The 20,314-nt window shown below is 42.1% G+C and overlaps 1 protein-coding gene across 1 annotated transcript in view; it reads left to right on the top strand.

Moving 5' to 3' along the window:
- LOC110215229 (solute carrier family 5 member 4-like) overlaps positions 1-20,314 on the top strand; it is a 58,859-nt gene that overhangs the window by 1,202 nt on the left and 37,343 nt on the right. Inside the window, 5 exon segments of the mRNA XM_020996543.2 lie at positions 6,729-6,759; positions 6,762-6,799; positions 7,545-7,649; positions 11,565-11,624; positions 11,961-12,065. Of these exon segments, the coding sequence (XP_020852202.1) occupies positions 6,729-6,759; positions 6,762-6,799; positions 7,545-7,649; positions 11,565-11,624; positions 11,961-12,065 (339 nt within the window).

The raw sequence follows: 20,314 nt of genomic DNA on the forward strand, positions 1-20,314 counted from the left end.
TCATTTATGGCTCTCAAGCTCCTAAGCCATCATGTATCACATGGTACAGACAACCTCTCACTTACTTGCCCTCAGGTGAAACCTCTTCAGCCCTCTCATCACCACCTGTCTCAGGCACGCCCCTTCAAAAGTCCCTTGCATTCTCCTGTCTGATCTCCTTCCTCCTCCCATTCTATTGTTTACAAACTCCCCTTGATCCCAGATTTATTCCTATTGCCCTCCTATCTTCAGGCCTATACAGAGACCTGGCTCCTCCTCCTTTCTTTCCCAACCCCAAGTGACCCTACATGTCTATTAATTCTTTCCAGGGGTAGATGAACCTTCCCTGCCTCTCCCAGGAAACTGGTCCTGGAGGAAGAATGGAAATACTCCTTCCTCCCTATCAGTACTTCCAGACCCTCCCTCTGCCACTATCTCTCAGCTACCTCTACTCCTTTGCTATTTATACAACGAATCCCTTCCCCCCATTCAAAGCCTGGCCAACAGTTACCAACTGGCCCCCAGGAGTCCAGCACCTGGCTCGAGGTCCTCCTCTCCACATCATCTTTGCCCTTATACTTGGGGACTTCAACATGCATGTTAATGGCCCTTTGAATAGCATGGACAATCTGGTCACCAGCCTTCTCTATTCCCATGACCTGCTCTATTCCACACAAGACTGTCACAGTATCATAGATGAGGAATTGGAACAGAGCTTAGAGACCTGTAAAGTTCAACCCCTTCATTTTACACATCAGGAAACAGGTTGAGAGAAGTTAAGTGATTTGTCCAAAATCACACAATAGTGATCACACTAGTATTATTACACAAGTTTTCCACTTTCAGGTTGGACAATTCTGAAATTCACTATGTGAGACTAGCACCGGTTATAAGCATCTCTCTCTTTGTTCCTCACTCCACCTAATTCTATTCCTCATCTTCTCCACTACATCCAGGCCCTTTGACTGCTTTGGCTTCCCTTTTCTTCCTTTCAATTCTTTTATAAAAATTAATGCTTAATTTCTCCCCATTACATGTAAAAACAATTTTTAACACTGATTAAAAAATTTTTTGTCATCCAAATTCTTGTCTTCCTTCCTTTCTCTCTCCCCTCCCCCCTCATTGAGAAGGCAAGCATTTTGATATAGATTATACATGGGCAGTCACGCAAAATATGTTTCATGTTAGTCTTGTTGTGAAAGAAAATGCAGACAAAAAACCCTAGTAAAATAAAGAAAATGTGTGCCTTGATGTGCATTCAGACTCCATCAATTCTTTTTCTGTAAGTGGAGAGCATTTTTCATCACATCTTCAGATTCATCTTGGAGCATTGTATTGCTGACAATAGCCAAGTTATTCACAGTTGATCATTATGTAATATTTCTGTTACTATATACCACATTCTGGTTCTGCTCATTTTACTTTGCATCAGGTTCTTCTTTTCAGGTTCTTCTGAGAGCATCCTGCTCATTATTTCTTATAGCACAATTGTATTCCATCACAATCACATACAATAACTTGTTTAGCCATTTCCCAATTGATGGACATCTATTCCTTTCTAATTCTTTGCCACCACTAAAAGAGCTGCTATAAATATTTATGTGCATCTATGTCCTTCTCCTTTTGTTTTTTATCTCTTTGGGATATAGACCTAGTAGTTGTATTTCTTGGTCAAAAGGTATGTGTATTATTCTGGAGAATGGTTTAATCACTTCATCAATGGCACATTAGGGTTTCAATTTTCCCACATCCCCTCCACCATTTGTCATTTTCCTTTTCTTTGATATTAGTCTGATAGTTGTAGGTCATAGCTCAGAGTTGTTTTAATTCGCATTTCTCTACTCAGTAGTAATTTAGAACATTTTTTTTCACATGACTATAGATAACAGATTACTTTGTCTGAAACTGCTTGTTCATATTCTTTGACCATTTGTCAATTGAGGAATGGCTCTTATTTCTATAAATTTGATTCCATTCTCTATATTTGAGAAATGAAGTCTTTATCAGGAAATCTACTGTAAAATTTCTTTCACAGTTATTATTACTGTCTTTCTCTCCACCCTATTTTTCCCTATTTATCCTACTCTCTCTTTCATCCTGCCCATTCTCAAAAGTGTTTTGCTTCAGACTTTTACCTCCCCCCAATCTTAACTCCTTTCTATCAGCCCCTCCTTACCCCTCTCCACTCTTACTTTCCTATATGGTAAGATCGATTACTATACCCAACTGAGTGTGTATGTTACTCTGTTGTTGAGCCAGTTCCCATTGGAGTAAGACACACATGCTCCCTTCTCCCTTACCCCATCTTCCCCTCCTTTGTAAAAGCTGTTTTGTACCTCTTTTACGTGAAATAATTTACTTCATCCTATCTCTCCCTTTCTTGTTCTCCCAGTGCCTTCCTCTTTCTCATCACTTACTTTTTTTTTTTACAGGTAATTATCCCATCCTATTCCACTCACATCCATGTCCTCTGTCTATGTATACTCCTTCTAACAGCTCCAGTGGTGAAAAAGTTTTTAGGAGTTACAAGTTTCATTTTACCACATAGGAATATAAACAGTTTAACCTTATCGAATCTCTTATGGTTTCTGTTTCCTGTTTACCTTTGTATGCTTTTCTTGAGTCCTGTATTTAATTTATTATTTTTTAAGTTTTAAAATTTATTTAAACTTAAATACAAAATAAGAAAACAAAACAAAACATTGCCATGCATATAGCAAAACACAAGAGAGGATTCAATATAAAACAATAAATTGCCATTTCAAGAAAACCTATATAAGAAATCCCACACATTATTTTCAAAATTGTCCCTTTTTTTTTGCTTCCCTGTAAGTTTTCTTTTGTCTACTGCTGTGCACTTTTTACTTTATTATTTCCCCTTTCCTACCCCTGCCCTGCCAAGAAGGCTACAAATAAGCATGGACATATTTGTCTGTGTATGTATGTATATGTGTGTGCGTGTGTATGTATATATATATACATATACATAGATATTCATAAACATACATGTATATGCACACATACATTCATACATATATGTGTAAGACTGTGCTATGCTTATTTTCACCTGTCATATGTTTCTCTGAAGGTGGATAACATCTTCCTTCATAAGTTCAAGTTATTCCATATTTTTCTAAATGCAACCAGATCATCATTTCCTACACCACAACAATGTTTTGACCCAGTTACATTCTATCTGAGAGATTGTCTATGAGAATTTTTTCCTCCAATTATCTGCATTACCTCTATTCTTGGCTACATAGGTTTTATTTATAGAGGAAAATTTTGATTTAAACTAATCAAAATTGTCCATGTTACACTTCAACACTGCTCTTACCTTACAATATGGTTTAAGGTATGATATTATCGAATCTAGTTCCTTCACATCTTACCCCCATGGTTTCCTAGAAGTTCCTGATCCTCTGCTGTTCCAGATGAACCTTGTTATTATTTTTTTCTGACTTAGTAAGATAATTTTTAAAAGAAATTTAGTTGAAATGACATTGCAGAGTCTTATTTTTGAAATTCAGATTTTCTATTCAGCTCTGGTCTCTTCATCAGGAATGCTTGAAAATCCTCTTTTTATTTATATATTTATATAGTCCTTTTTCTATTTATACAGTCCTCATTGAATATAAATTTTCCCCACTTACTGGGTAGGTGATTCTTCATTGTAATCCTAGACCTTTTGCCTTCCAGAATATAATTTTCAAAGCCCTCCAATCCTTTAAAGTCAAAACTGCTAAACCTTGTGTTATTCTACTTGTGGCTCCATGATATTTGAATTGTTTCTTTTTGGCTACCTGCAATATTTTTCCTTGACCTGGATGCTCTGGTATTTGGCTATAATATGGCTGGGAGTTTTCATTTTGGTGTCTCTTTTAGGGGATAATCAGTGGATTCTTGAGTTCCTTTTATTTATTTATTTTTGGCTGGGCAATGGGGTTAAGTGACTTGCCAAGGGTCACACAGCTGGTAAGTGTCAAGGGTCTGAGGCCAGATTTGAACTCAGGTCCTCCTGATTTCAAGGCCGGTGCTCTATCTACTACACCACCTACCTGATCCATTTTTTCTGAATTTTTTAAGGTGTTATTTTCTTCAGTACTTTTTCTTCTTTCTTTACCAAGCTGTTGACTCTTTTTTCATTATTTTCTTGCATCTCTCTAATTTCTCTTCCCATGTTTTCCTCTACTTCTTTTACTTGGTTTTAAAAATCCTTTTTGAGCTCTTCCATGGCCTGAGACCAATTCATATTTTCCTTTGAGGCTTTTCCTGTAGCAGTTTTGACTTTCTTTTCTTTTTCTGAGTTTGTGTTTTGATAGCAATTTTCTATAGTCTGGTTCTTTTTGTGCTGTTTTCTTAATTTCCCAGCCTATGTCTCCACTTTTAATTCTATAGTAAAGTGGGGCTCTGCTTCCAGAATGGAGGGATTATGTCGAGAACTCTTTTTTTGCTCTCAGCATTTCTCCTGGAGTTGTCGGGCAGCAAACACTATAGCAATTATTCCTTGGCCCTTTCTGAAGCCACACTGGCTCTCAGGTAGATGATCATGTTCCAGGTGAAGGATGAGTTGAATAGAAAGGACTCTAGCAAGAATCTTGCCAGTAATTACTAAGAGAGAGACCCCTCTGTGATTGTCACAGGTGAATCTATTTTCTTTACCTCTCCAGAAATAGACAATGGAGACATCCATGAACTACTGGGGGATAACCTCCTCTTTCCATATAACCTGGAAATTTTCTGTCAGCTTTTGTATGAGCAGTGGAATTCCTTGCCTTGTAAATTTCAGCTGGAATGTAATCAGCACCAGGTACTTTGCCACACAAGAGGAACCTGATGGCATTCAAAACCTCTTCTCCAGTTGGAATTTCAGGAAGAGAAAGATTGCCTTCAACCTGAGGTGCACACTAAATGACTTCAGCACTGTTTGGTGATAGTCTGTCGAGAACACTATGGAAGTGTTCAGCCCATTTCTCCAGAATCACATCCTTATCACTAATCAAGGTGGTTGTATCAGCACTGAGTAGTTGAGATGCACCATAGACCTTTGACCCACAAATAGCCTACAAGGCATCATAAAAGCACTTTGGATTGTTATTATCAGCATAAAACTGAATTGCACCTGCCTTCTTACTGAGCCAAGAATCTTGCACCTTTCTAAGCTTTTCTTGTTCTTTCCTTTTGATGGAGTTAAACACTGCCTTCTTAGAGATGAAAGAACTCTTCTGCTGGTAAAGCTTTTGGAGTTCTCATTTTTCACTTCACAGCTTATAAATTTTCTCATGACTTGTATCAAACCAATCTTGATTTTTGTGAGTGTTCTGGCCCAGATGGGTAATATGGTGCCGTACACCAAATTTCTGAAAGGTACCCACTCCTTTTCTGCTCCACAGTTGCCAACTGTGTCCCTTCAAGTTAACAACGAAGTGTTCCAGCTCAGAACGGTGCTCTGACCTGTTGATGTTCAGTCTTCTGGGGGTTGTCTTGTCTTGGGGCCACGATTTTTGAATGGGAATATTTAGCTTGGAGAGGATAAGTCTGTGATCAGTCCCACACTCTGCACCACAAATCGCCTTCATCACTCTCACATCCTATCTGTCTCTTCTCCTGACAATGACATAGTCTATTACATGCCAGTGTGTGCTGTGAGTGTGCATCCACAAAGTTTCATTGCATTTATGTAAGTGGGAGAGAGTGTTGGTAGAGAGCAGGTCATGAGATGCACAAGAATTCAGTAGTAAGTAACCGTTGCTGTCGCTGTGTCTGACTCTATTCCTCGCATGGACTTCCTGCCATGTCTGGTCCATCAAAGACAAATACCATGTAAAAGGAAGGTCCTGTCATAGGGAAGGCTCTAGTTTTGTAAAGGAGCCAAGATCTGAGTCTTGAAAGAGTCCAGGGAAGCTAATAGGAGGAGGCAAGGACAGGAAAAATTCCAGGTGGGGGGAAAGCCAATGAAAAGGTACGGGACTGGGAACTAGATGGTCCTTTTTGAGGAACAGAAGGGAGGCCAGTGTAGCTGGAGAGGAACAAAATCTAAGACAAAAAAGTGTCAGGGGAGGTGGGACAGGTCCTGTAGGTCTTGAAATGCCAAACAGAATACTTTCAATTTTATCCTAGAGGTAATAAGGACTGAGCCACCCAGGCAAAGTCAGATGTCTCCCTGAAAACCTCAAGGGCAATCAATCTTTATTTAATTTAGCTTCACATTTGAAAATCTGATTTTTTTTTAGAGACAAAGGGCTTCTTTCGAAGGCTTTGATCTTTTAACAATACAAATCATTGAAACCTATTTGGAGAGAAAGGAGACCAGCGTTGGGAAGGAGACTGTGCTGGATGACTCCTTCTGAGTTTTTGAATGAAGCCATACTAGGATAGACTGCAGGTTGTGGAATCATAAGGATGTGAGTTCAAATCTGATCACAGACACTTACTATCTGTGTGGACCTGGACGAGTCACTTAACACCATTTGCCTCAGTTTTCTGTCTGTAAATTGATCTGGAAAAGGAAATGGCCAATCACTCCAGTATCTTTGCCAAAAAAACCCCAAATAGGGTCACGAAGTGTCAGACAGGACTAATTGATGAAACAACAAATACTGAGATTTGTTCATAGCACAATATGACTGCATGTTGTTGAGAAGACTCTCCCTTTGCTATTTTGGGGAGTCACCTCTTAGTAGCCTGTGTGCCAATTCTGTTGTGCCTTCATCTCTTATATCTTGTCCTATTTGCTCCTTTGTATGCAGGCCGGGCTGAAGACCAGTCAAGGGTCAGTGGGAGCTTCTTCCTGGCTGGCAGGGACATGGTGTGGTGGCCAGTAAGTACTTACGACTATCCCCTTGTTATTTATTTGAACAGTAGCTTTCTATACCCTCTCCCAAGCTTCAGACTTAGGAGGACCAGATGGGATCTGAAATAAAAAAGAAAGGAGAAAGGCTGGGTTTCCCTTTGGACCTCATCCAGAGCTCAACTCACTTCTCTTTACTGTACTTGTTTAGAATATAAATTCAGTTCAGGGGAAACAAGATGGTATTTTTCTGAGTGACCAGGAGAGGAATAAACATGTGGAAGAGGGGGATGTGCTTGAGAGAGAGGCTCAGTGAGGATTCCATTGGGTTCCATTCTCCTGCTCTGCCCCTTCTTCAGTTTTATTTCTTGTCCAGGATTTTTCAGCCCCCATCAGGGACTCAACAGAAAGATGAATGAAAAAAAGGGGCATATGACAGCTTAGTAGATTAAGAACCAGTGACAGGCAGTAGACTGGCCATGACAGAAAGAAGTCTATTATTATGGTAGAAGGAGGGGGGCCAAGCCATCAAGCATTATTAACATCCCCAAGAAAAGATGGGTTTGAATCTCACCTCTGCTACTGCCTAGCTGTGTGACCCAGGGCAAGAGCCCTCCCCTCTCTGGGCCTCAGTTTTCTTCTCTGTAAAATAAGGCAGTTGGATTAGATATTCTGAAAGGTCCTTCCAGTTCTCAAGTCAGTGATCCTGCATTCCTATAAAAGTCTCTGAGAGTTCCACAGCCTGATAACACCATGTTCTTCCTTTGATTTCCAGATTGGTGCCTCTCTCTTTGCCAGCAACATTGGCAGTTCCAGTTTTGTGGGCCTGGCTGGGACTGGTGCAGCCTCAGGAATTGCTGTTGCTGCACTTGAGACAAATGTAGGTGATACATCCATCACGTATCTCTCTCTCTCTCTCTCTCTCTCTCTCTCTCTCTCTCTCTCTCTCTCTCTCTCTCTCTCTCTCTCTCTCTCTCCCCCTCTCTGGTGTTATTTTAATAACAACAATCCTTTATATTTCTATAACACCATTAAGACTTACAAAGCACTTTCACTCATCAACCTTCTGAGATAGGCTATACAAGTATTATTATCCCCATTTTAGAGATACTGTTTTGTCATCCAGTCATTGTCATGTCTGAATTTTCATGACCCATGGCCCATAATTTTCCAGGCCCTTTTATCCTCCATAATCTCCTGAAGTCTTTTCAAGTTCATGTTCATTGTTTCCATGACACTGTCTATCTGCCTCATCTTCTGCTGTCCCCTTTCTCTTCTGCCTTTAGTCTTTCCCAACATTAAGGTCTTTTCCAATTAGTCCCATCTTTTCATTATGTGGCCAAAGTATTTGGAGTTTTTCTCATAAGCCTACCACAACATACAGAGGGAGAGCTCCTTCTTAACCTAATCTATTCAGCCTGTCAGTCAACAAGCATATATTAGGCCTTTACTGTGTGCCAGGCATTGTGCTGACCACTGAGGTTCCAAAGGAACTAATTTTATTATAAGGAGACAACAGATAGCTCACTAGATCTATACAAAATATATAATGAGTGGATGGAAGGCAGTTGCTGAGAGTATGGCCCTAGTAAGAGTAGGAGAAACCTGGGAGGGAGGAGGCCCATGAAAAGCCTCCTATAGAGTGTGAGACTCTAGGTAAGTCTTGGAAGTCACCAAAGCTCAGAGTTGGGGATGAGAAAGGAGAGTGTTTCTGGCACGGGGGACAAGCCAGTGAAAATGCTTGGAGCTGGTGAATAGGGTATTTTGTGTGACACTGGGCCTGTTTCTTCCACTGTAAAGGAAGGGAGGTGGACCATGTGACCTCTGAAGTGCCTAATAGCTCTTCTTTAAAAATGATCTTCTTTTTATTTTTTAAAAAATGATATCCTTTTTGTTACAGCACCTTCAACTTTCAGTGTGCCTCACCTCCTTCCTCACTCCCTGAACTAGCCATCCTCCACCACCCCCATAATTAAGAATAAGAGGAGAAAATGCTCAGCAAAGCCAAACAACATATCAGCTAATCTGACAGTGTATGCCGTGTTCCTCACCCATAGTACCCCACCTCTTCATTCTCCTATTTGTTTTGGGGAGGAAGGTTGGCCATGTCACCACATTCAGTTGGGATTTTTGTTGTTTTTCCTGTGGGTCTATGATCATCAGGCTTCAGATCCAGTTCTCCCTTCCCTACCTTAGAGCTGCTTCAGTTTGAGGAGCTTCATCCTTTTGGCTTATGGGAGTGACACTGGGCTTTAATCCTTCTGGGCCTCAGTTTCTTCATCCATAAAATGAGAGGATTGCACTAGATGACCTCAAAAATCTCTTCCAGTTTCAGGTCCATGATCTTAGGAGCCAACATTTACAACTGTGGGCAAGTCCTTTCTACACCCTGTGCCTCAGTTTCCTCATCTGTAAAATGAGAGGCTTGGACTCAGTGGCCTCAAGGGACCTTTCCAGCTTTGCAGAGTCATAATTAAGCATAGTGTAAGGAAAAACTTCCTAATAATGAGAATTATCCAGAAGTGAGTCATTCTGCCTTGGGAGGTAGAGAGCTCCCCCTCCCCCCGACTGGAGGTCTCTAAGTACAGGCTGAAAGGGCCATTTGCTAGCAATGTTGGAGCAGCAATTCTTGGTCAGGTCTGGATTAAGTCAGAGATCTCTGAGGTCTCTTTCATTTGACATCCCAGAATTCTGAGTCATCTATGTACCTACCACCCCAAACCCACATGTCCTCTGTTCCACTCCCATAAACCTCCTTCCGAACCCAGATCTCAGGGAAATGACCCTACCGAAAGAATCAACTACCTCACACTAAGGTGCTGACATTTGATCACTTCTAGACTGTTCTAGCTGGATGGCATCAGTTTCTAATCAACTTATTTATTCAGCCAGCTTTTTAAAAAACACCTGCTATGTACCAGGCACTGTGCTATGTGCTGTACTTGTAGAAGCAGGATGAAAACAACCCCTGTCTTCAGAGAGTGTACATTCTACAGGAGCAAAGAACACTCTCAGTTACAAGGATATACGAAGTAAATTTAGGGGGCATCACAGCTGGGAGAGGGAGGAACAAGGCAGGAGGTAGCATTGGCCTGAATAATGAAGGATCCTAGGAATCATCCTTCAGAGACAGAGGTGAAGAGGAAGAACATTCCAGGGATGGAGAAGGACTTGTGCAAGGAGAGAGATGCAACATGGAACATGTGCATGAGATGCAGCAAGGCAGCCAATATAGCTGTAGAGACAAGGAACCTGAGGCAGAAAGAGGGAAAATGACTCACCGAGGTCACCCAGTCAGAATCAGTCAGGATGTGCACCCAGAGGTCCTGATTCTACATCCAGGGTTCGTCTATGACATTAAGTTGTACTCTAGGTTATTCAAGCTGGAAGGGACCTCAGAGATCTTCTAGTCCAGAGGTTCCCAAACTTATTTGTCCTGCCACCCCCTTTTCAAAGGAAAAATTACTCAGTGTCTCCCTGGAAATCTACTTTTTTTACCCCTTTTAACCTTTTTAAAAATTTGTGTCATTTCAAAAAAATATATAAAATATGTATTTTAAAATTATACATTTTAATTTAATAATTTGTGCTAAATTTGTGGTTTTTTCCTGCATTGAAAATTTGAAAACATAATATTCCATCATGTAACCATATAGTCTGCATTGTAAACAATTCATTACATACACGTATTCCTGCCTATGCATGCAGGACTTTCCGACAACGTGTGACACACTTGTCTACCAACACTTGCTTAAGATCTGTCAGCGTACTTGACCACTGATCTATTATAACTTGCATCTTGTGTGTTTATTTGGAAAATAATGTAATCACTATGACTTTAACTCTGTTACACAACAGATGAAATATGTACAAATGGTTTTCCAATTTTTTCTTCTCTTCTGTCCTTATGCTTCCATGGCTGCCTTATTTTTGTTCAATGCCCCTCACCCCCAATTATATCTGAGGCTACTACCAACCCCATGGATCATTCCAGCACTGCCCAGGGAGCAGCATTGCCCAATTTGAGAAGCTATGGACCTGGCGCAATCTTCTTCTTCTTCTTTTTTTTTTTTTTTTTTAGGTAACTGGGCTAAGTGACTTGCCCAGGATCACACAGCTACTAAGTGTCAAGTGTTTGGTCTGAGGCTGGATTTGAACTGAGGTCCTCCAGACTTCAGTGCTGGTGCTCTATCCACTGTGCCACCTAGCTGCCCTCAATCCTCTCCTTTTACAGAAGAGGAAACTGAGACCCACAAAAAGTAAAAGACTAGATCAAGGTCTAATATGTATTCTTCCATCCAGAGATTGTATTTTAATAGAGGAGCCTTTATTGTTCAGTTATTTTTCAGTTGTATCCAGCTCTTCATGACCCCATTTAGGTTTTTCTTTACAAAGATGGTGGAATATTGATCATTTCCTCCTCCAGCTCATTTTACAGATGAGGGAACTGAGGCACACATCCATTAAGTGTCTGAGTCTGGATTTGAGTCTGAGTCCTGATTTCAAGCCCAGTGCCCCAGAGGAGTCTGAAAGATTCCCTCTTAAAGACTAAAAACGTGACACTCAAAGGAGTGATTTTCTCAAGGTGGGGCCCATCTTGGCCTCATTGATTAAGGCTGATAGAGAGTTCTTTCTCAGCAGCCATATTTCCCAGTGCCCCTTTAAATCATACCATGTGGGTGCCAGGTGAATAGAGGGGAGAAGCACAGGCTCTTGGGGAAGGATGCGTTGGCTGGGCAGGACCAGTGAGAGGAGGAGCCTGACTCCCATGCGATCTCTTCTGGGTTTCTTGCAGGGTTTGTTATTGGTGCTGGTCCTTGGCTGGATCTTTGTCCCCATTTACATCAAGGCCGGGGTGAGTGAGTACCCAAATCCTGCATCATCAATTCTCCACACCACACACTTGAAAGGTGTTGTTTTATCTTCTTAATTTCATAAGTGAGGAAACTGAGGCCCAGAGAGGTCAAATTACTTACTCAAGGTTACATGAGTGGCAGGACTTGAACCGAGGTCCCTGGCTCCAAATCCCACTTTGGGATGGTGCCTTCAAACTGTAGCTTTAGGAGAATGGTATTAGCTGGGCTTCTGACACAATGCTTCAGAAAGATCCCTATTTCCCCAATCCTACTGCTCAGTGTTCCCATGATGCTTTGTGGTGCAGTGTGACTCTTGCTTCTTCCTACCTGTTCAGGTGGTGACCATGCCTGAGTACCTGATGAAGAGATTTGGAGGGAAGAGGATTCAGATCTTTTTTTCTGTTCTTTCCCTGTTCTTAAGTGTAGTCATATATATCTCGGTGAGTCCATCTTACCCATGTATTTTGGTAGAATGTAGGTTCCCGGGGGACAGGTGCTGACTCCTTTTAGTCTCTTTCTCTACATTGCCTAGCACAGCTCCTGGCACAGAGTATGTGCTTGGTAAATGTTTGTTGAATTGAATTTGGGGACTGCTACCAAATGTAGAAAGCCTGGTATGAGAGAGCTGGGAGCTGCCATTGGGTATCTTTAAAATGTAGGTGGTCGGGCATGTGAGCTTAATAGAAAGAATAATGCTAATAAAAGGAAGGAGGAGCTGTCTCTGGTGCTAGAACAGAGAATCAGGGGGCTGGCTTGTTGATGGATTGGATAATTGAATCTGGTGGGTTCTGTGATCTCTCACAATGTAAGCAGCCCTCAAGATAGCACTGAGGTATTAGCACTGAGGCCAGAAAAACAGTGGAGCTAGCTGCAGGTGAGCAGCATGTGGACCCTTTTGGGTGTCTGTGGGGTTGCAACTGGCATATTTGAGGAGGAAGAGCTACTGATTACTGCTGGGGAACAGGAAGGGTGGTCAACACCTTTTTATCTTACAGTGGATTCCATTGGCTTGAGAGGAAGAATCGTGGGATCATAGAAGTATATAGATTTGGAAGGTACCATAGAGATGATCTAGCCCAGTCTACTTATTTTACAGATAGGGAAACTGAGGACTAGAAAGGCTCAGAACTTTCCCAAAGTTACACAAGCAGCAAATAACAGTTAGGTTTTGATTTCATGTTCCCAAACACATATTCCAAGGCTCTTCCCACTAAACAACACTGCCCTCTGAGGGCTCCAGGAGAACACTGTTGGATTTACTGAACCCATTATGTGAGTTTCCCAGAATGATCTCTCAGGTGCCCTTTCAGGTTAAAAATGCTATGATTCTTGGAAAACTATCTCCTTTATCTGTTTCTAATGTCAAGCTCTCAGGCCATGTATATGTCTCGCTCTTCTCAAGAAAAATAACTGGTCCAGACTTTTGCTGTCTAGCTATGTCAGGCTGCCCATGACCAAGCCACAGCCTGAAGGCATGATGCTTCCCAAACCCAGTTCAAGTAGTAGTCAATGAGCCCTATCTTCCAAAGCAAGCTGTATGAACTTGGGCCAGTCTTTTCGTCTCCTAATACTTCAGTTTCTCTCTGTCAAATAAGGGGGTTGAAATAGAGCAGCAATTCTCAAAGTGTAGTGTGGGTACCCCTGTGGGGTCCTAAAAACTCATAAAGGAAGTCCATGAGGCCAAAAGTGTTTACTTTATATCAACTACATGGCCCAGTAAATAGAGCACTAGCCCTGGAGTCTGTAAACCACTTTGGAGTTTTCTTGGCAAAGATAGTGGAGTGGTTTGCTATTTCCTTCCCAGATCATTTTACAGATGAAGAAACTGAGGCAAACAGGGTTAAGTGATTTGCCCAGGGTCACACAACTAGGAAGTGTCTGAAGTCTGATTTGAACTCAGGAATATGAGTCTTCCTGACTCCAGGGCCAGCACTCTATCCACTGCACCACTTAGCTACTCTTATCTGGAAGAGCTGAGTTCAAATTCAGCCTCAGACACTAGCTATGTGACCTCAGGTAAGTCACTTAACTTCTGCCTCAGTTTCCCCAATTTATAAAATGGAGATCATAGTGGCATCTAACTCACAGAGTTGTCATGAGGATCAAATGCAATATTATTTGTAAAGATAGCATAGTATTTGGCCCATTTTGTGGTTGTTGTATTGTCGATGAGCTGTGGCTGACTTTTCATGATCCCATTTGGGGTTTTCTTGGCAGAGATACTGAAGTGGTTTTCTATTTCCTTCTTCAACTCATTTTATAGATGAGGAAACTGAGGCAATTAGGGTTGAGCGACTTGCCCAGGGTCATACATCCAGGAAGTGTCTGAGGCCATATTTGAATTCAGGTCCTCCTGATTTCAAGGCCAGCTCTCTAAGCCTCCTAGCTGTCCTTGTTTGCCCTATAGTAAGTACTTAATAAATGCTTGTTCCCTTCATCATGATAAGATGTTTCTATTACTAATATGATAAACATTAGTAAACATAAGTCATATAAACAAAAGCTCTTCGGGAAGTTCTCAGTAATTTTGAAGAGTGTAAATTGTCCTGAGACCAAAGTTTGAGAACCTCTGGTTCAGATTTTATCTAAGGTCCCTTGGGTTCAGACATCCTATCTTGAGTTTGTAAGCACTGCACCAGATACAACTAGGGGCAAAGTTGGGTATCTTAGGAGTTTCCACAAATAATAAGGCACAGCTTTTATTCCAGTGAGGAAGCTAGGACTAAGGTCCCTTTCATCTCTGACAATCTAAGAGTCTGTAAATGCCTAAACACATGGTCTAGACAGTAAGGGGAGACCCAAATAGTAGCCGAAGGCTTCTTGGAGGATGAACTGTCCACCAGAAGAATTTTGATTTCCTCTCCTAGACTGGAAATAAATGTTGGAAGTTGCAAAGAAAGATAGATTTTGGCTATGTGAAGAAAAACTTCCTAATAGAGCTGTCCAAAAGTGGAATGGGTGTCCTTGCCCCTCAGATTCCATATCAAGGCATAGCTCAGCTGTCACCTCCTCCACAAAGTTTTCTTTGATTTCTCCCTCAAATATTCCCAGTATACTTTGCTTGGATCTCTTGTTTGCCCACACCTCAAACTGTGCTTGCGCATGGCCTGCCTCCCCAATAGACTGAAGATGAGAACTCTTTCATTTTAGTCTTTGGATCCCAAGAGCTGAACACACAGTAGGTACTTAATAAATGTCAATTAAGTTGAATAGAAAAATGGGCTCTCTGTCCCTGGAGGTCTTGGACTACTTGCTGGAGTTGTCATAGTGGGGATCCTTAGTCAGTACGTGTCAGTCAGCCAACATGCATTTATTAAGTGCCTACTATGTGCCAGGTATTGTGGTAAGTCCAAGTTGGAGTAGACAGCCTCTGAGGTCCCTTCCAACTGCAGGAGCCTGTGTTTCTGTTGCTAGAGGGTAGAGGCTCTCTGTCCTTTCCCTTGGTTAGACCTAGGGTACTGTGTTCAGTTCTTAGTACCATAATTTATGAAAGACTTCAATAGACTGCAGATTGTCCAGAGGAGTATAAGCAGCATGAAAACAGTCAGAAGATCATAGGGCTGGGAATGTCTCTGAGGGGAAAATCAAAGACAGCTTAATGGGAAAGGTGGCATCCAAGCTAAATGTTGGCAGATAATATGAGTGGCAAGGCAACCCATTCCAGTTTTGGATGCCTTTGGTTATTAGGAAGCTTTTCCTTACATTGAGCCAAAATTTGGCTGTCTTTACAACCTCTGGCATTTCCTTCCAGTCAAGTCAAAGAAATCAGATTACTCATTCTGAGTAACTTCAATTGGCAGTCTTCTTGACTGGGCAGACAACTGCATAAAGCACATGTCTGGGTATTTGTAGACTCATAGAATGTCAGAGTTGAAAGGCGATCTGGCACAATCCCCTTATTTTACAGATGGGGAAAAGGAGGTCTAGAGAGGCCAAATGACTTCCTCTTTGTCCCACAGCTAGTCAGAGCTTAAGGGATTTTGAAGGCAATCTATTTCAATCTTCTTGCATTACAAAAGAGCAAGGGTAAGAAGGCAGAAATAGCAGAGTCAAGACACCCTAGGGAAGTGATAGCCCCAGTCACAGGCATCCAGGGTATGTGCTGGGCACTCAGACTACACAGACAGAAATGAAGCAATGCTGTCCCTCACAGAACTTAGGTTCTATCAGAGGAAATAATGAGTACACTCATTTGACAGCAGAAGAAGCACTAGCCTTGTTCAGCTTGGCCTAGTGGGCAGAAGAAGGAAGAATGGGAGAAAGTTACAGAGAGGCAGATGCTGGTGTGATAGAGGAAATAACTGCTTAATAGTTAGAGGTATCCCAAAGGGGAATGGGGTGTCTTCAGGCAGAACCTAGAGGAGCACATGGAGGGTCCATTGAAATGGGAGTTCACATTCAGATATGGCATGGGGCTGTCAAACTTCTTGGCACTGTGGTCAGTCTGGTGAAGCCTTGGGAACCCTTCTCAGACTCAGCTTGTGCAATGCATAACATGAAATGCTTACAGTTACAAAGGAAACTCATCTATCCATCTACCTACCTACCTACCTACCTACCTACCTATCTCTCTATCTCTCTATCATTCATGGATTCAAGATTAAAACCCCCTGGTTTATGGGTAGAACTCAGGGGCTGCTGAGGTCCCATGAATTCTTGCTCTCTGGAATTCTGGGCAGAGGTGGGCCTTGAAACAGATTCTTCAGCACAGGTGGTAGAATTTGAGTAGGGAGAGAGGGGAGAGCAAAGGAGGACATTCTGATAAAAGTTGTGCCTCTTGGCACAAAGGATAAGGTGGTCCTCTGAAGCCACTTCCACTTTGGGGCTAAACAGCATGAGTAAAGGTGTGGAGGTGAGAGTGAGCTGGGGCTGGGAAGGTGCTTGGTCTTCCTGGGGCTGAGGGTTCATAGTGGGGAGGAAGAGTGATAAAAGTTGATGGCAGGTAAGGCCAGGTTGTGGGAGGCCTTGAATGGCAGCTCCCCACTGATAATGTTGGAGTGACAACCACATATATGGAAGTTCACCCTTGCCTCAGCTTTTGGTGAGATGTTTATAATAGCTATTAATCTCAAAGACCCGACCTTTTGTTCACTTATTTTCTGCTGTGGGTGATAAGAGATTCTCCTCAGGTTATTAATTAAGCCTCAAATTCCAATGTGACTCTAACCTTTTCACAGCATCATCCTAGAGCTGGCAAATACCTAAGAGTCCACTGGGTCCTGTCCTTTCACAGATGAGGAAAAAGGTCCAGAGTAGGAAAGTTACTTACGCAAGGTCCCATAGAGAAAGCAGAATAAAAGGAGGTGTTATTTGGGAGTGCACATGGAATGGTGAAGACAATATACCAGAGCCCTTGAGCTTGGGGCCCAAAGACTTAAATCCTGCATTCTTGACCCTGTCATTCACTGGCTGTATGACCTTGGCCAAGTCACTTTATATCTCTTAGACTAAGTTTCCTCTTCTGTAAAATACGGAGTTGGCACCTGATGATCTCTGAGCTTTGTTTCTCTTTCTGTTCAGACATTCAGAGTTAGAAAACAAAAGTAGGAGTGTTATTTCCTAGGACAGACAGAACCCTTACAAATGCTTTAGCTGCTAATGTACATTTCAAAGGGCAGTGATAAGTGGGGGTGGAAGAGGGGGGAGGGACAAGTAATGAGCTTTTAATCACAATGTCATAGTTTTCTGAGAGGGATCAGGACTTGGCCAGAACCCAGGGAGTAGCAGGGTGTGTCAGGAGGGAGGCCAGGCCATCCCCACACCTCCCATCTTCCTCATGACATGTGTTGTTGTTCACTCAATGATGCGACCTCAATGCTGTCCTCAAATAATATCTACTCATACTTTGATATCTCTTCTTTTTCTTGGTGGGGGTTGGCTAACATGGGGTCTATAACTATGTAGGGAACTTCCAGGGTGGAAACTCCTTCTATCAACTCAGCTCATCTGTGACTTAAGAGTCCGAGAATTCCCTTGACGCAGTCAGAGATGAAGTGGTTTGACATACAGAGCCCATGTGGGAAAGTGACAGGACTGGATCCCAGGGCTTCTCGGTTCTCACCACCATGTTACTCTGCCTCTTAAATGTCACAGAGTTCCACATGTAAGGTCTCTAGGGAGAGACTGGAGCTCCTAATTATCTGCACCTTTCTGTCTGTGTGGGTGTCCTGCTCACTATTTAGAACGGGCAGGGATGGGGAACCAGTAGCCTTGAGGCCACATGTGGTCTTCTAGGTCCTTGGGTGAGTCCAAGTTTTACAGAACAAATGTTTTTATTGAAGAGATTTGTTCTGTGAAGTTTGGATTCATTCAAAGGGCCCCATTTGAGGACCTGAATAGCTGCATATGGCCTTGAGACCAGAGGTTCTGCACCCTTGGAACAGAGCATTCATAGGTTTGGGACTGTCAGATGGTGCCTTGGTGCACAGAGCAAGGCCATGGAGTCAGGAAGTCTTGTTTTCTTGAGTTCACATTTGGTCTGAGACACTTACTAGCTGTGTGACCCTGGGTACATCTCTTACCGTGTTTACCTCAGTTTCCTCATCTGTAAAATGAGGTAGAGAAGGAAATAGCAAATTGCTCCAACATCTTTGCTAAGAAAACCCCAAATGTGGTCATGAAGAGTGGGACATAATTGAAAAAAGACAACAGAAATCTGTAGGTCTCATGACCACTAAGCTGTCAGGGAAGGAATGCTGAACTAAGTCTTTGAGCTTTCTTAGCTGTATGACTTTGAGAAAATCACTCAACTTCTCAGGGATTCCCTTTCTTTCTTTTTCTTTTTTTCCTGAGGTAAATAGTGTCTTTTTTCTGTTTTATTTATTTTTAGTTTTCAATGTTCACTTCCACAAGATTTTGAGTTCCAAATTTTTTTCTCATCTTGCCCCCAAACAGCCTGCATTCTGAATACCCCTTTCCCCTAATCTGCCTTTCCTTCTATCACCCCCCCCATTTCTCTTTTCTCCTTCTTTTTCTATTTTCCTGTAGGGCAGAATAGATTTCTATCCCCCATTGCCTGTATACCTTATTTATCAGTTGCATGTAAAAACAATATTTAATATTTGTTTTTAAAACTTTGGATTCCAGATTCTCTCCCTTCGTCTCTCCCCAATCACCCTCATTGAGAAGACAAGCAACTCGATGCAGTTTATCCACATGTATTTATGCAAATAACTTCCATAATAGTCATGTTGTGAAAAACTAACTTTATTTCCCTTCATCTTATCCCACCCCCATTTATTCTATTCTCTCTTTTGACACTGTCCCTCCTCAAAGTGTTTGCTTCTGATTACACCCTCCCCAAACTGCCCTCCCTTCTATCATCCCCTCCTTTCTTATCGTCATTCTAACCTCATTAGCTTTCATGTGTTCCATTCTAATTTTTAAGGAAGTATTTTCTTCAGTGAACTTTTGGACTTTCTTTTCCATTTGACAAATTTTATTTTTTAAGGCATTCTTCTCCGCATTTGCTTTTTGGACCACTTTTGCTGTTTAGGTTAGGCTATTTTTAAGATGTTATTTTCTTCAGTATGTTTTGGGTCTCCTTTAGCAAGCTGTTGACTTGTTCTTCATGATTTTCTTGCATCAGTCTCATTTCTCTTCCAAGTTTTTCCTCTACTTCTCTTACTCGCTTCTCAAAATCCTTTTTGAGCTCTTCCATGGCTTGAGACTGATTCATATTTTTCTTGGAGGCTTTGGATGTAGGAGCTTTGACTTTATTGTCTTCTTCTGGTTGTATGTTTTGATCTTCTTTGTCACCAAAGCACGATTCTATGTGTCTGACTTTTTTTCAAAGCTTGGTCATGATCCCAGACAATTACTTGAGTTTAACTCTTTGTTAAGGTAGAGGTCTGCTTCCAGTGTGGAGAATGTACTGTCCTAAGCTTCGGGGAGTTTGTGCAGCTGTTTTCAGAGATACTTCTAGGGACCTGTAAATTTTCAGTTCTTCCACGGTGGTATGATCAAGGGTGAGGTGTTTATTCCTTTCCTGGTCTGTGCTCTGGTCTATGAGTGACCACAAGCACTCTTTATGGCCTTGGAACTGTGAGGAAGATTCCATCTTCACCACCACCATACCAGCCCTCCTCCTTGCCCCAGGACCACTACCCAGAACTGAGACCCAGATCCAAGCATGGACAAAGTAAGAGAATCCTGCCTCAGTGTTAGCAAAGAGACCCTTGCAATCCCTCTCTGATTAGCTGCTTGTTCTCCCTCTATCTGTGGGCTAGGAGCTCTGGAAGCAGCTGCTGCCCATGGGCTGTGCTGAGACTGGGGCGAGACAGAGTTCCTTTCCTCCTGACCTTTTAACTTGTCTTTGGTGTTTGTGGGTTGAGAAGTCTGGAAACTGCCACAGTTCCCCTTGATTGAATCCCATGAGGCCTGCTCCAGGTTTGCTGAGGACCGGTCTTTGCCTGCTTGGTGGCCCATGCTTAACTGCACTCCTCTCCCAGCCCAGTGCAACAGATCTTTCCAGTCGACCAGGTTGTCTTGGACTGGAAATTTGTTTCACTCTGTATTTTTGTGGGTTCTGCTGCTGTAGAATTTGTTTGGAGCCACTTTTACAGGTATTTGGAAGCGTTTGGGGGAGAGTTCAAACAAATCACTGCTGTTACTCTTCCATCTTGGCTCCTTGCCTTGATTCCCTTTCTTTTTCTATGAGACAAGGGCTTTTGACTAGGGGATCTCCTAG

This window comes from Phascolarctos cinereus, unplaced genomic scaffold (assembly GCF_003287225.1).
Source record: "Phascolarctos cinereus isolate Bilbo 61053 unplaced genomic scaffold, phaCin_HiC Scaffold_4;HRSCAF=312, whole genome shotgun sequence".
Classification (NCBI taxonomy): domain Eukaryota; kingdom Metazoa; phylum Chordata; class Mammalia; order Diprotodontia; family Phascolarctidae; genus Phascolarctos; species Phascolarctos cinereus.